The sequence below is a fragment of the Psittacula echo genome, assembly GCF_963264785.1.
Source record: "Psittacula echo genome assembly, chromosome: Z".
Taxonomy (NCBI): Eukaryota; Metazoa; Chordata; class Aves; order Psittaciformes; family Psittacidae; genus Psittacula; species Psittacula echo.
This window is the reverse complement of record NC_137742.1, coordinates 95,152,912-95,169,935: the sequence shown is the minus strand read 5'-3', so window position 1 is coordinate 95,169,935 and position 17,024 is coordinate 95,152,912. Positions and strand designations below refer to the sequence as shown.

General features: G+C 41.7%; 1 protein-coding gene across 1 annotated transcript; it reads right to left on the bottom strand.

Moving 5' to 3' along the window:
• Positions 1-1,802: 1,802 nt before the first annotated feature.
• Positions 1,803-4,345, bottom strand: RRAD (RRAD, Ras related glycolysis inhibitor and calcium channel regulator; the record flags this gene model as incomplete). The annotated part of the gene is made up of 4 exons (XM_080638445.1): positions 1,803-2,080; positions 3,053-3,257; positions 3,788-3,861; positions 3,991-4,345. 4 exons carry the CDS (start codon positions 4,343-4,345, stop codon positions 1,803-1,805), a joined length of 912 nt encoding a protein of 303 aa, XP_080494571.1.
• Between the last annotated feature and the right edge of the window lie 12,679 nt (positions 4,346-17,024).

Below are 17,024 nucleotides of genomic sequence, written 5' to 3'. Positions count from 1 at the left end.
CAAATCCAATTCAAATTTATCATCAGGTAAATGTGAGTTTTGGCAGCAGGACAGAATCGTTCACTTTAGACTTCACTGGGGACACACAGTGAACCGCTCTCTTCATAAGAAATGTGACCCGTTACCAGCAACATATGCTAAACTGTGTATCTAACCAGTTAGGTCCACCAGCAGCACATTAGGAGGCACTAATTCTACCATGTATTACCTATGTAAATCAGATGCAATTTTCCTCAGTATTTACTGTTTCCTGATTTCCCAGTACTAACTGCCCAAGCACTGGGTTAACCCAGTGGAGAGGTGCTTGTTGGAGCTTGAGGAAGCAATACATACGGTGTAACAGCTGATGCAATGTGCCTGCTGTGTGAGAAAGGTCAGCCCCTATAAAATCATGAGAAAACAGAACTCTCTGAAGAACTGGGTTCAGGCATGGACAGTAGAAAGAGACAGGAAAGCAGGTTTTACGGTTTTTGAGAAATAAGTTTATGTATTAAAGAGAATGCATCCTATGAAAAGGCATTTATAAAGCAAATACAGCGAGTCCAACTTTTTCACTGAGACATGATTGCTTTTCAAATTCATGAATAGCAAGTAGGGAAAAATCATGGACACACATTAATTATAATACAGTAAAATGAACATGAAAACTTTAACAACACTGAAGGCCACCATACACCACAACTACAACTGTAGCCTACAATTTTTTCAAGCAGCCTTGCCAGTCTGCTTTGAACTTTTTGAAACCACAAGAAGGTTATCTACAGACTTGGGAGCAAGTAAGTATACTGCTCCCAGAAAAGGAAAAATCCCCAAAATGTAACCTAAATCCCCACATTTGGTTATTGGCTATAATACAATACCATCAAGTCAGGAGAAGACTTAAAACATAGAACATTACAGGCTTTTTTATCAATATAGACACCAGACATCTAACTAACTCAAGGCATTATATACAGTCCTGTTCCTGCCAGAGCTGAGAACCAGACTGAAGGCACCCCTTCCCACTGTGAGCTGTTGAAGTAGAGTATTCATAAAAGCAGGGTTTACTTCTTAAAGAAACTGTCCATTAAAGAAAAGGACACAGGATATTCCAAATTTATCTTGTTCCAGAACTTTCACATGTAAATCCGTGCATAATGTTTTGTACGGTGAAAAAAGTCAGTATAAAAATACTGCTGTCTGTGAGAAAAGCACAATTTATTATAACAGGAAATAATACTTTATTATAAAATTTACATGTAAACAAGTAACAAATTAATTGAAGAATGGTTAATGTAAGTGCAAATTAACTTCATAAAATGGTATCTGTTCTGTATTTAAATATATATAATTTGTTTTGTCACATTCTAATGTGGTTCTACTCCACCATCCCCAAATTTCAGTTTAAAAAGATTTATCATTGCTTGCTTTATAATAAAAAGAGTGTACGAGCCTGCGTACAAGTTTAAGTTTTGCTCTGCAAACAAGACACATCTATGGTGATACTTATCATCCTTTCTTAACATCTCTGATATCCACAGGACAAGAAGATATATAACATATATACACAGTGAAAATGTGGGCATGTCAAGCCACTTAAATTTAGTTCATTTGCTTGCACAAATTGAAACTTAAACCATTTATCAATGAAGCAGACACTGTAGTGTAACTTCCAGACTTGATTGTACACCTTAAGGCATTAATGAGAGTCTCAATTGGTAAGTCATTCTTGTTATCACCATGAGGATCGTCTGTACAGTTCTTCTAACAGTCAATTGCTTGTTCATCACCCACATGCAACAAGCTGGCCTTGTTGAAAGCTCCTAAAGCACAGACAAGTCATGGCAAGACTTTGATTTTGCTTTGAAAGCCATCTTCTTGTTGTTCTTTGCCACAATTCTCCCCAGGAATCGCCTTGCCTTTTTGCCTATGCTTTCTCTTCTTTTTGTGTTGGCCATTCTTCGAGCATTGTCTTCTTTGCTGTCTTTGCGAAGTCTAATCTGACGAACAATACCTTCAAACAGGTCCTTGACATTATGATGAAGAGCAGCTGAGGTCTCGATAAATTTGCAGTCAAACACAACGGCACAGGCCCGTCCCTCTGAATGGAAAGAGAAATACAGATGAATGGAGATGGAGATTTTTGTCTGTATGTATACTGGCAGAATAAAAAACAAAACAAAATTTGACTTTAAGTAAGGAAAGTGCCCTCAATGCCATGGAAGAGCTTTACTACATTGTAGAAAAGTCCAAATTTGCACTCATGTTTTTGCCGCCTTACTCTTCTTGGGTTTGTTGTGGTATGGTCAGAAATCTCACTTGACCAATGGCACTGAATATAAGGCAATACTAGTCCTCTAGGCAGAGCATCCCAGTATTAAGAGCTTAAAGCTGATATAGGATTGGCACTTGGATGCACACTTACTGTTTGATAGCAAGAGTGCCAGGTACAGAAAGAAATGGGCTTTACTTCTACTGGAAGTCACTAAGCTACTACGAACCTCTGCATTGCTGTAATAACTGAGTTTTCCATGCTACCTACAAATGAAGCAGTTGAAGTCCACAAAGTCAAGTCACTGAACATACCACTAGATGTTAGGAAGTTGTACACCACTGGATTTGACTAGGACTGCATTCAAAACACAAGACACTCAATGTTCTAGATGTAAGCAGGTAACGCTGGAACATTGTTGCAGTGCCAATTTCCATGTCCAACTTGTGGTAAGTAGTGGTAAAGTTGTAAGCTTGAGCAAAGTACTTCTGTTGCAACTAGGACAGGTTAACCACGCACTGCCACCACCCTGAAAAAAGCAACCATCGGATGTACTTCAGTCAGTCCCCTGTGTGCAGGCATTTAACACAGGGAGCATGGCAAAACCAGACCACCACACTCGCCACTGTTTTCTGTGGGACCAAGTCTCTCCCTGCATGAGCCAGCTGGCTTGATTTTTCCAGCATGCCTCAAGTAATTTATTTTTCTACATTAAACCCAGACCATTTCTATTAGCCATGATCCTCCACAGCCATTGCTACTACTGTAGCCACAACTGTGTAAGTGAATGGTATCACTTACCATCAACAGAGACTTCCCGGGATCTGACCAGGTCGCTTTTATTGCCCACAAGGATAATAGGAATGTCTTCTGTTTGCCTTGCTCTTCTTAGCTGGATTCTTAGCTCAGAGGCCTTTTCAAAGCTAACTTTGTCTGTCACTGAATATACAATAATATAGGCATCTCCCATCTTCATACAGTGGTTCTGAAGCCACTGACTGTCATCCTAAAACAAAAGGCAAGAAACAGATTTATTGCACTGAAAGTCTATTCAACACTCTTTTAATTATTGTAAGCATCTTAAAGGTATTTTTCTTAGCTTTATTATAAAGAGTTAGTGAAAGTAAGCCAACCTCCCAATTTTTAAAAAATATTTAAGATATATTACAAAACAAAATTCTTTTGTTTCTAGAAATCCTGCCAGGTCTGCACTGCTCATATTGCAAATCTCTAATTTTACAGTAGTTCCCTGGGCTGCTCATATAAGCTGCTGCTTATTCTAAGCATTAAGGGATTCACACTTCAATGCTCCTCAGATTTTTAAATTGCCTGAATAGCTACAAGAAATTAGTTGCAGGAGCAAACAAAGGCAGCACGAATTCTAATTTTTAATGTCACTTTTTTAGTGTTAGTTATCTTCTTTTAGTGTTAGTTATCTGACTGGAGAACTAGACAGACATAGCTGTGCTATTTCTGCTTTTGTGAAGAGTGAACTACTGACAAGCCGTGACAAAAAGATACCAAATCTGTAATTACCTGCTCCCATATATCGAACACCACGAGAGACGCCTCTTCTCCGTCAACTATAATCGATCTGTCGTACGTATTTCCTACGGTAAAGACAAGTACACAAAAAGCAGTTACTCTCCTCCGTCCCCGCCGGGGTGGCCGTAGGGGGATGCCCCGGGAGTTACAGGACCCTCGGGACCATGGGTGCCCCGCTCCGCTCGCAGCCTCACCGGCCTCCTCCGCCTCCGCGGTGTCCTCCACGCCGCCGAAGATGCGCGCCAAGCTGGTCTTGCCGACGCCGTGCTCGCCGAGCAGGATCACCTTGTAGAGGCTGCTGTCGGAGTCGCTGCCCGAGGAGATGACCGAGTCGGAGGAGTCGGAAGCCCAGCTCTCCCGCTGCGCCTCGCCGGGGCTGTACGAAGTGCAGCGCACCAGCCCCGCGACTTCGTCCTCCGGCAGGGCGGCCTGCAGGTCCCGCTCGTCCACCGGCATGCTCCGCCGGTGCAGATGCTGATGCACGGAGAAAGGCATGCTGCAGCGTCGCTTGTCCAGGTAGAGCAGCTTGTCGCCGCGGTTCAGAGTCATAGAGGTGCCGAGCTGAGGCCGGAGGGAAGAGAAGAACTGTCAGCACCCGCCGCCCTGCGCCGGACAGCCCCTCTGTACCAAGCCGTTCCGCGGACCGGCGCTTACCTCAGAGCGCTCGGAGAAGAGGGAGGAGTGAAGGCTTCTCCGCTCCTACAGCTCGTGCTGGAGCTCCCTCAGCGAATGCTACCGCGTCTTCGCGGCGGCCAGTATTTATAGCCCGACAAACGGCTCGGCCCGCCCCTCCATGACGCGCCCGCGGCACCCTGCCACCGCCAACGGGGGAAGCGGCGCACGCCCACGGCGGGGTGGTTCCGCTCAGGTCGACGCGGCTCGGCTCGGCTCGGCTCGGCTCGGTTCGGTTCGGTTCGGTTCGGCCGAGCTCGACGGGGAGCCGCGGGACCGGTCTGCCGGTGACAGCGAAGGGGTGGGCGATGGGGCTGCCCTCCCACGGGCGCGGAGGAGCCGCCGGGACCGCGGCACGGCCAGGCAGGGTGCGCGCCGGTGGGGTAGGCTCAGAGCGCTTGTGGGGGAAGCACCGCCACATGGATCAGCCCCACTGCCCGCTCCTGCCGGCCCGGAGTCCCCCTTGCCTGATGAGAGACAGTATTACCATATATGCGGCCTGTTGCCACTTAACAGCCCTTTGTGAGAGAGCACCTGTTGGGCGCAGAGAGGTTTCCGCGGCTTGTTAGGCTCTAAGTTACTGACCAGGAGTTTGTGTCTGCAGCAGTGCTAGGGAAAATACTCTCAAATCTGCAGTATTTGTTTCACTTGGTGCTTAACTTTACTCAGTGCTCAGAAGGTGGTTATGAGAAAAGAAGCTGTGCCACGGCTTGCACTTCACAAGCTTGCCAATATCTTCACATGCAGTGCTAGCGATTTAAGAGGTCAATATAAAATGTATTATACACATAAAGGTCAAATTCTTCTCTTGATTTCACCTGAGCAGCAAAGTGAGACAGTAAAAGTCTTATCTCAAGTGACACAGTCATCACCGTGTGATCGGGTGAAGAAACGACTAACCAGATAACTATACTTGTATTCCGAATGGCTCACCCAAGCATCGTGTATACAGTTTGTTGTTTACCTAGCAACGAAATGTGTGAGACACTTTTACAGCCAAAATAACTTTGGCTGCTGCTCCCAAAAGATTAGAGCCTGATCAGTATGGGAAAACCCCTGTGACTCTGAGCAGGGACAGCTGCCATTGAATTCATGACAGTTTAAGGATTTACAATTCAGCTGCAGAAACAATGCTAAAGAAGGCAAGAGGTAGGAATGTGATGGAAATGGAGTTATAACACAGGATATAGGAATCAAGTAAGGAGAAGAAAAGAGCATGGGATTGGGCTATGGGCTTGCATAGCCAATGAAATACAGCATACCTGCTCAGAAACGTCTTTTTTTCTTACAGCATTAAGATTCTCAGGCTCTGTAACTGCAACAAAGATAACCATAAAAATGCTTTGAATGGACTGACCACAGGGAATGAATGTTTTTTTCCTATGAAATTGAGTGAGTGAATGTTCTGTTGGTTTGGGGTTTTGTTCAGGAGCCAATTATAGACTTCCAGTCCTGCTCTTGGGGTCCTTTTGACCCTTTTGCCCTGATAACTGCAGTTCGAAGTGTTAATGTGGCAGTTAAAGATCACCAAGTGCTTACAGCAAGTTCTCTCTGCCTGTCTCACAAAAGAGCAACCAAAATAGCCTTGTCAGTTTAAATAGAGTTTGGTGGTGAAATGAAGTGCATGCTTCACAACAGGATTATAAAGCTCTGGTTAGCAATTTAGATCATATTTAAATAAATTATGGTTAGCATTTGAAGTACAGCATGGTTACTTGGATAAACTGGAATTTGCCAAACCATCTTGATTAATCTGTATTTATATACAGTTAAATATGTAACTACCATGTAATGGAAGGAATGGTTTGTCTTCACTTAACTTTTTAAAAATTCGAATGTTTCTGCTTAAAATTCTCACCTGAAAATCCTGTGAGTGGGTTTCTGGATCTGTTGGACCAGTGTTTCTTGTGTGCCTTTACTGTGTGTCAGTGTCAAACTTTAGAAGTTGACACATGAAGTGGGGGTATCCTTATTTCTTTTCTGTCTGAAAGAAGGAAAATTGGCGAAGCATCAAAACCAAAGATACAGAGGGCCCCTTCTGTGCTGACTGGAACCAAACTAAAAATGAGAGTTTCCTGGTGGGACTTTGAGAAGCCATATTCCAGGCCTTTTGAATTATGAATATTTTAATGACGCACAGACCTCTTGCTAGCCAAAAAATAACAGGAAAGGTATATGTAAAAGTGCTAAATAAAACCATTGAGAGAACAGTATTTCAGCAGGAAGAGTGACTGAAAATAAAATAAAACCTACTCGAAATCATACAGAAAATCCAGGACTATGCGACAGATACTTGTTTGGTGCCAGCAGCCAGGTACAACTAATGAATTAATGGTTATAGAACACCACCATGGTTACAGGATACCACTCAGGATCTGGCACTGGGTTCTGTGAGTTGTCCTTTAATGCAAAGTGAGATGGCTTTGGATTAGGTCTCCAGGGCTTCAGTTGTTCTAGAGGGGTGAGTACAAGCACAGAGGAGTGCTGTGCCAAGGTAGTAAGGTCTGTTCCCATCTGCCACAGGATTTGTGCCTGGAAACCAGAGAGAGGCAGATCACAGGGGTCACGTAGCTGGTTCATCTCCTCTGATCTTAATAGGTCCAGCTATTTTGTGAAGTTGGAAGGAATGAACAGATAATTCAGGTTAATCACTTGAGACACATAACCTGCTTCTTCACATAGCCTGTAATTCTATTTGCTGTTAATTATTGCTATATATTCATGTATACATTACCATGGGATCTGCTGATTTCAGTGGGGTGCATATGAGACCACCTTGAAATGTTGATCTTTTCATTTCCTTGAAGGATTTTAAGACTATCTCCTTTCTCACCTGCCTTCTATTTCCACTTATATGTGACTGTTCTTCTAATAGATGTATTAACTCTGATTTATTTCTATTTTAAAAAAGATTCTAATGTCTTGCTTTTCTACTCTTATTTTCTGTTGTCATAGCTTCTATGGTCTAGGGTTTGTTTTGATTAAATGAGTGCTTCAGACATCTCCTGTAGACTTGCTGGTTTTAGTAGGCCTAATATATCATTCCCTACATAATGAAATGGAAACGGGAAATTTCGTATTTTGGTTGGATTTTACATAGAGCCAGACCTCGAGTCTCAGTGTGGAGGGTGAAAGTCCACTCCAGCCTGCATGGCAGGTAGTAACTGCACCAAATTGGGGTTTTAACCGTGGTACCATCTGCAATTCTTCAGCCACAGATGGCTCCTGCGCAGTTCAGGTGCCTGTCCCCTGCAATGGCAGTGTCATAACCAGCAGCAGAGCTGCAGCCCAGGGGCTGCTGTCTAACCCAGATCCTTGCTGTGAGGAGGTACAGCTTAGCAAAAGTAACAAGCAAATTCTGCTGAGGTCAGGAGTCGTTTTTAGTCTGCAGGACCCTAGTCAAGTACATCCTAATCATCACGGTATTCAGGGATCCTGGCAGAGCCACTGTAACTTCCCATTTATGAATCAACCCAAAAACTTCCCTTTTGCTTGGCTGCCCAGCCAGCATCTGTGGTGTGTGTCCTGTGGTTCTCATGAAAGAATTTCATCTGTGACTTGGAAGGAAAGGAACACTGATATCCTGTATTGTGTGAAATTGAGCATGAAGCTCTCTAAAAAGGGATTACCTTCCCCCCCCCCCCCCGTTTCATTTCATCTCTATATGATTTTCACTTTTGTTCTTTCGTATGCTTTCCACTTAAGGTCCTTTCTTTGTATTTTACTGTTGTACTATATCTGGTTTCTTTCTTTCTCTCATGCTTTGCTTGTGCTGTTTCTCTCTTTTTTCCCTTTCAGTTTTCCTCTAGCTTTTTAGAAGTGTTGGTGTTCATTTCTAGTGCACTCTTTTGCCCTGAGTACTTTTCATCATATGGAAAATGGCAAATATGCAGTCCAATCCTGTTTTTCAGGTTATTTATTCCTGTGGTAATAAAGCTTGTGCTGGGAGTTTCTTTATGCTATATTACGTGCACAGTGCATTTCATGGTCTAAATGAAATGCACAGCCATGCAGGGGCTGCAGTGATAGCTAAGCATGTATAACCTAATACCTAACCTCCTCTCTTTTGAATTTTCAGATAAAAAAATCAAAATTTTGGGGATTGAATTAATTTTATGTGATTCTATCTTATCAGTGTTGGTCAAGGTCAAATGTCATATTACAAATAGCATTTATATTTTTTACATCAAAGTAATATTATCACTGAATTCCAGTTTTTGCACTTTGCTGCTCTCTTACACTGGAATTGGTTCGCATTTGATTAGGAATAATAGAAATATGTCAAACAGCCCAAAATCTGGATTATCAGCAGTGAGGTTTAAGAGAAATCGTTTTTCTCAGTGGGGCTCCATGTTGGAAGTCGTGGGTTTCTCCTGTACTTACTTTTCAACTAATCTGCACTGCCTCAAGTCTAATTAATCAGCCATTATGTGGATGAAGTTATTTCTATACAAACTGCAGAGATATCCCCAAAGGTCTGTTCTTGCCAAGTTACATGAAGCATTACTCTTGCAGAGTCTGGCTACCTCCCAAATACCTGGACTAAACCAGAAATAGCAGCATTTATTATTATTTTAATTACAGAACTGACAGACTCAGGGCAGTGGGAGAGGAGACAGAGGCAGGAGTTGGAAATGTTTTGGGGTTTTCTGACCTAGCAAGATCAAAAAAACAAACAAACCAACAAAGAAGCCAATTTTTTTCCTTATCCAAAAAAAAAAAAATATGATGTAGTGCAAATGTGCTGTCCATTTGCCCTCACCATCACCCTTAAAATCACAGACTCGTGTGTGCTGAACAGATACGGGATAATTGGTTCAGTTTGTGGGTGTATGTAAACATGTGTTAGACCTTTTCATGTGTAGCAGATGGTATATTGCATTGTCCTGCAGTTAATATATAGGGATGCAGAAGCAGGCTACAGATTGAACTAAGTGTAGCTGTAGCAAAGGGTGAAGCAATTTCAGCCTTCATGCTACCTACCGCCTTTGTGAGAAAGCCTGATAAATGTCACATCCCCACTGAACCTGCGTTTGGACATTACCAAGGGAGGGCAGCGCAGCCTCTCAGCCAAGGAACCCTGCTTTTTCTGATAATTACTCTTGCATTTCATGACAGATCATATTTTGATGGAGTAGTGGTAGCCATAAATTGGGGCTGCAACAGTAATATGCGAGAAATACGAGCTTTGTAGTCCATAGAATTTGACATAGCTTAGAAAACTCACATAGAGTGCTACTGGGGAAATGCAAGCAGAAATCAACTAAATCCATTATTATATCTACAAAGTTAATCACAGGTTGGTTTGTCTCATGGCTGCTGTGCTTTTTCTGAGCTTCAGACCACAAATTCTAAAGGGCAGTGCTAGGCACTACAGAAGAATGTAGTGCTGTTTGTGTTTTTCAAGGTAGAAAGTGATATAATAGGTGCGTTTTAAGCCCATGCTTGTAACTTAAAGCAAAGGAACTTAAAGCAAAGGCTTATCTTTCTGAAACTTTTGCAAAAGAGTGCAAAAAATAACTTGGGCTAAGAATAACTAGAAATGTGGTTCATCTTCCTGCTGCTCTGAATTTCTCACTGCTTTGAGTAAGCTCAAAAACCTCCACTACTAGATAACCTCATGACCAACAGAACCAGGTGAATCACTGCTTTAAAAAAGAAGTTGCACAAGTGGCATATCTAATTTCATTTTTGCCCTTGTCGTTCCTCACTTTTTTTTTTTTTTTTTTTTTTCACAAAATGCACCACACTGTCAGTAAACTGCCCTGTTAGAATATCCGTGGGAAAGCAGTCTGTATCAGTATGACTTCATTTTTTAACTGATTTTTATCTTTTTTTGAGTTTATTTCATAGGGACAAGGTAACTGCTCATACCGTACCCTGCTACAAAGAGTTAGAGTTTGGATACCCGCTTAGTTTCCTCAGTCACTGAAGAAGGCACTCAGAGCACGTACTGTGTGCGATCAGCTGTTTGCTCCTATTGCGTTTCAAGTTTGGAGTAAAATCAGAACATGACCTAAGATATTTCCGTAATTATTTTCTTTTATCACCCCTAATTCCTCTTTTTCAGTATTAAGCCTGTCATGGCTAATGTGCATGACATACATCACCCATCCATGAGTGGAATGCTAAATATCCTGTTACAATTCCTGTGGGATGTATACTCCTTAGTGTGGATTTCACAGGCCCATTACAAGAAATATCTAGAAGTCTGATGCTATGAAAAGGTTTCTGAATTTACAGATTGCAACAAACAGTTGGTTTAAGGAGCGGGCAATGTAAATGTCTGTCTGTCTTACTAAGTACATAGTGGTAAGGAAGGAAATTGCAAATGTAAGATTTATTGTTTACCCGCAATAGCTCTTGGCAAGAGGAATGAATCTATTTACAATAACAAATTAAAGGAGCTCTACTGGGTCAGACTCAACTTACAGGCAGTTTCCAGCAGCTGTCAGTAGATATCTAAAGAGAATGGACAATAAGAATATGATAAACACAATTCAAACTCTCCCCATACAACCACCAGGCTGAAAGTATTTCTTCTGTTCAGAGGCCCTTAATGTGTTTTTTCTGCATATTTTTCTAATTGCTTTTTCACTCACAGATTATTGATATCCTGCAACACTTCCATTTACTGTACTGTTAAACAAAGAGCAAGATTTCCTTTATGTCTTCTTCATACGTGATATGTTTTAATAGCTTTCTGCAGTAATTATCTCTCTTATCTGAGGAACCTAGAGTATTCAGTCACTCCTTATGTAAATGCAATCCCTATATGTATATTTTGTAATAGAGCTTTTTAGAAGTTAAAGAATGAGAAGCACACAGGTTAGAAACACTGCATGTGTACATGGACTTACACAATGGACAGTGATGCTTTTTGCTTTCTATGTTAATCCTGAGAATTCCTAGCATCTGTTTACACTATCAAGTGAGCAGTGAGTAACGTTTTCATGGACCTACAGTAACTCCTTTTTTATTGAGGAACTAAAGATTTAATAGGCAGGAAATTAGGTAGAAAACAGCCTAAAACTGACCTTGGTAACCCACAGAGCCCATTTCTCCCATAGGCCTGCAGGACAATGTCTTCGAAAGCTTCCTGTTAGAAGACATCTTACAGATAGTACTTCAGAAAAAAATGCAGGAACTTGTAGAAGGAGAGTACAGCTGTAAGGGAAAACTTCGCTGTAGCATGAGATTACAGTGAGGGTGCTGGGAGTATGGCAGATTGTGCTAGTGACAAAGCGTTGCTTACGTTTCAACACATTACAGATGTCAGAGGAAAGAAGAGCCAGCGATGTGGGGTCAGAAAATCTGGATAAAGTTATTATATTGTAAATGTTTCCATGAATATGACAGGTGAAGGAAAAGTATCCTTGCAATGAAAACCTGTAAGTTGGAGCAGACCTGTGGTCCTCTGAGAAAATGACCAACATGCTTCCAGCATGCAGAGTTGCACTGATCCGTTGCTGAGGGCGTCGCACAGAAGCACAATTTATAATGTGTCTGGCAACAGGAAGTGAAAGTTTACCTATGCTGCCCTCTTCTGTGTACTAGGTAAGAAACAAAAAAAAGGATGAGGATTTTTTAATCTATCTTTTCTTATACAGAAAAATTTAGTTTTGTGTCCAAATGTGCATTTATAAATGCTTAGAATCACTGCAACTTACCTAAATCTCCTGGTGGGGAGTGGTAGTGATGAGAATTGAAACACAGCTGCCCTTTTCCTTTAGGTGATAAAGTCTGATCTTGTTTCCCTGTGGGGAAAACTCAAATTCTCTTTAATTTCAACAAATGAAAGCTTGAAGCAGGGAAATAACCTCACAGTCACAGAGGAGATATGAATTTGAATTAGAAGGCTTTACACTTCTTTATAACTCAGTGCAGAATTTATGGTATCTTTTCCTGTAGTGAGTGATGCAATGGAATCATTTGTGTAAAGTGTGTAGGAATTTGGATGTGAGTGATGTTATAATCTGTTCGAGGAAAAAGCTCAGAATTTGCCCATTTGGAATGTGCTGAGTTTGGCAAATTCTGTATTTACATCATAGCAGTAATAGGTATCTCTGCTGCTTTGAAATGCCTCATTCTCTGCTTTGTCTCTGCTGCTATGCAAGATACTTAGATGAAGATCTTCAAAATCCTTATAGTACAATTACACTAGAATCAAATCAACTTTCTGATATTCAGTATGAATTGCCAAAGTTCTTCCTGATTTTATTCTTGAGAAAGATTGTAATAATAATTATATATAATATGCTTCATTATCTACCACTTTCCTTCCAAAAAATATAAACTGATGAGGATCTAGGCTCATGATAAAATACAGAGAACAAGCACAAGCATAGACTGAAGCAACAGAATGGTTCAGAAGTGTGTGTCTTATAAAAAGAGGGTTATAGATAGTGGACTTGAAAAATATAATTTTATGAAAGCAAATGCAGATCTTAATTTCAAAGCCAGCCCTAACTTGAAAAAGCTGAATCAAAACTCCAGTGCTAAAAGTCTCTCAGTCCTAAAGATAAAACTGCAAAATCTTGATGCATATAAAGGACATTCTATACCCAAACCAGTTACAGTGGAGCAGGTATGAAATAACTCTGTTTCCCTGCTCATCATTTCCCTGTTCCTCTCACAGGCAACTGCCCCACATCTAGTGAATACTAGTGCACTGAAATCTTCAGTGAGGCAGTGGCATGCTGAGCTGCTGATCATGTTGGGGATGTGCCAGGGAATTAATGCTCTAGCTCTCAATCTCTGCATGTCTCATGTGGGAGGGTGGAGTTCCCTGTCAGAGGTTCCTTTGACAGGCACATTATAATGTAAATCTTTGGGCCTTAGGCGTTTTGAGAGGACTTTCTTAATTTTCCAAGTCATCAAAGCTACTTACATTCAAAGAAGGATGATGATTCCATTCTCTAGTGGTAATGGATTTCAGGAAAAAAAACCACAGCATTTTTCCCAATTTACAGTTTTGAAAATGAGATCAGAATCAGGCCTCCACGCTTACTCACAGCAGTAATTACCATGAGCCAGGCAAATGCTTCCTTGGAATCAGACTCTCACGTCAAAAGCATCAAGTCTGTGATTTCACTGCCTGCTCATACACCCTGGGCTGTGGGGTGAAATGGTCTTTATTCAACAATTAATGTCAAAAAGAATATGATGAATACAGTAAATTGTTTTTCCACAAAGGCTCTTTCTTTTCACACTCACCCCTTTCTTTCATAATCTGTACTGAAGAAAGGGTTATATGTTTGCATTACTCTTCTGCTGAAGCACATCAGCACCACCAGAATCATTCAGACGAATCTACAGCCTTCTAAGGTAACAGGCACATGTAGCTAGGCAACAAAAAAGAATATAGTATTTTTCAGGAAGGAGGACTTTGCTAGATGATCTCATATAGATGCAGTGCTTTTTTTTTGCCTTATAAGAAGAAAATGTTTCATTGGAGAAATTAGTCTGTTGTCCTGTCATCATCAAGTCATCTCGATGTATAGGCTTTCTCTGATTAGCTATGACAGAAGATAACTATGCATTGTGTACTGCTCCTATTTATTTCTCTGTGTCTATTGCCTATCTGTAAGGTTTTTTACAAAGATTAAAACACAAATGATTTTATGGCAGATTTCATTAACCCTCATCCTAATTAAAACAGAATGCTTCAATAATTACCAAGTCAGCTGAAATAAATAATCTCTCAGTTCAGCAGAAACAGTGTCAGCTTTCACAAAGATTTTATGAGTGGAAAAGGCATGCTGTTGTATGTGTAGTCCATCACTATACGCAGGGACAGGGCTGTTGTCAATGGTGAACACTGGTTTTATGCTTATGAAGGGATTTGTATAAATGCAAGTAAAAACCTGATGTGATGTAGCTGGTACAGCATAGGCATAGATGCCTTTGGTGCCCTGGATGACAATGACGAACCCAGCAAACAGAGGATGGCAGAGATCCAGGCCAGCTTCTGGGATCTGGGGGACTCCTTCCAGCCTTAAGAGGCAGAAGGAGCTGTGAGATGCTGGATGAAGACATCATCCCTTGTTTCTCATCTGGGTTTGTGCTGGCCAGGTCTCAGGACAGCCGCTGACCTGTGTGAAATTGTAGCAGCATCTGCTGGATGCCCTTACCAGCCCCTCAGCCCCATCGGGGTTCACGATCTCAGCTCATGATTTCAGCTATCCCGTTTCCCATTTCTCCTTTTCTGCCTCTCACTTCATGTACTCCATTTTGTACATCTCACTAAGTTGCCAGTTTGTCTCTACATCCAAAAACATGTTTAACTTGCAGTGGTTTCCAGTTTTGTTCCCCAGTCTGGTGCAGCCAGCATGGCTGGGACGGGCCATGCACAGCGCAGGTAGGAGATATGTGAGCACCAGGGAACACATTCTGTCCTGGAGGAGGGCAGTCCCTCGCAAGTGGTCCATGTTTGTGAGAGCACATGCCCTGTGCATTGCAGTTTCTGTGGCCAGCACTTTTTCTGGTACAGACCTGAAAGTAGCTGATCAGAGACACTACACCACAGTCTTGGCAGCTTTCACATATGCATTTCCTTTCTTTGGCATGCTATTTTATTTGTGTATTCCAGAGCCTGTTCTGTAGGTGGCTTCCATTCTTCCCAGCTGGAGCAAGGCACAATTCATACCACGTTCTCTCTTTCATCTAGTCATTCTTCATGACGAAGCAGGGATTGCCCTGTTAGGCATGCAAGCCAAAAAACCCCCACAATGTATTTGTAGTCAGTGAAAGAGTCAAGCAGCTTTGAAGAGGATGAAGATCGGATCACAGTAAAATGTCAGAAGAAGGTACAGTGTCTTTCTAACATTCAAATCAAAGTTTCTCCAGTTTCAAGCACTAGTAGAATACGTTACAAGTGCTAAACTAGTATGACACATTAATTGATGAGTATACAGTTAGGATCTAAGCTATAGTGTGTATTCAACAGTAGAATGCAGAAAACTACATAGTTATATGACTAATAACTGCATAAGTATATCTCCTTTGGAGTTAAGTGCTTAGAGTACAGATGAGCTGAAATACATACATGCAAATGGCATATGCATTTAAAGTAAGGCAGTTAGGACTGAGGTTAAAGCTGATACAATGGTTACTTTTTGTTTGAAAAAATAAATTAACTCTGTTATTTTACAATGAATGGACCAATATTATTGTTACCAACAAAAATAAATGTGATGAGACGTCATCACTTCTATGCTAAAAATGTAATCCAGAGTATAACCTCAGTTAAAGCACTCAGGTTTGCAGGCTCAGACCCAGAATGGTGAGTTTGAAGGGGAAGAGGAACAAATTGTTGGAATAACAGCTCCTGTTTCAAGCTCTTGGTCAATTTTGTCATTAATAAGACTCATTAATAAAATAGAATCTGACAGACTTTTTGCATTATTGACTTTCATTTAAAAAAAAAGTGTCTAAAATGCATTGTTGTGAAAAGAATTCAGTACTGATTTGAAAAGAAACAATTTATGTGACTCATTCCTAATCTTTTGTCAACCTTAAAAGTTGGCTGCAGTGTCAATGAAACTGTTTTCTGATTTTCAGTAATAAAACTAGTTTTGTTCTGTTAAAACTGTTAGAAAAAAAAGGAAGTGCAATCTATCGGCATTTATAGCTTTTCTCCACAAGCACTTCAGACTACAGTGACGAGTTATTTGCCACTTTGCAAGGGAAATAAAAAGCACTGCTGCTTAGATACTTTCATAATCCTTAGGCAGAGCATGTGCCAGCTCTTCCATTAGCAAAAGTGTAGGCAATCAAGCTGCCAGGCATCCTGGGGTTAAGCAAGCTTCGGGCAATCTACTGAGGTTATTTTGGTCAAGGCCATGTGTGACACATCTGATAGGAACTCAGATGAAACTAATTTGGGAGGGCTAGGAAAAGAAGTGCTATGATAAACCATCATCTCACAGTCACATCAAAATAACGGGGAGGATCACGTCCAGCAGACAGTTTGGCAGTGATGACTTGCCAGTTGCTTGGGTCTTCCTGCTTGGCTCAGCATGGACACAGCTGCTGCCCACACTTTTTGGCCACTCCACTTCCAATCTGGCAAGGTGTGCATCTCCTTATGCCAACTTAAAGCGTTAGTTTCACACAGATACTTTTCCTCCTCCTGTTTGTGACTTGCCCGCAGTGGGACACCAAAGGTTTTCTTGCTACCACAGCAGCGCAAGGGCACTAACCAGATGGGCTGTGTAACAGCCTAGCAAGAGAAGACAGAGAGGTCCACGCTGTGGCCATTTCTTGGCTACAGGCCGCACATGGGAATCTCCCCTTCAGGCAACCAGTTTGCAGGGAACAGGAAACCGGAGGGGTGGGACATGTGTAGCATAAGGTAATGGGAGCTCATAATTTCCCTTGTAATTTGGAGGATAAAGCCTCCAGCATCAAAGAAGCTCCCTGTTCCCCATGTTGCTAGTGGCAGCAGAGTGAGGTGTTGTATGCCCCTGCTATTTCCTTTTCTCTTGTCTGCACCTTCCCAAAGCTCCCAGGCAGCAGCGGCTCCCCATTTCCATTATATTTATTCCACAGACTT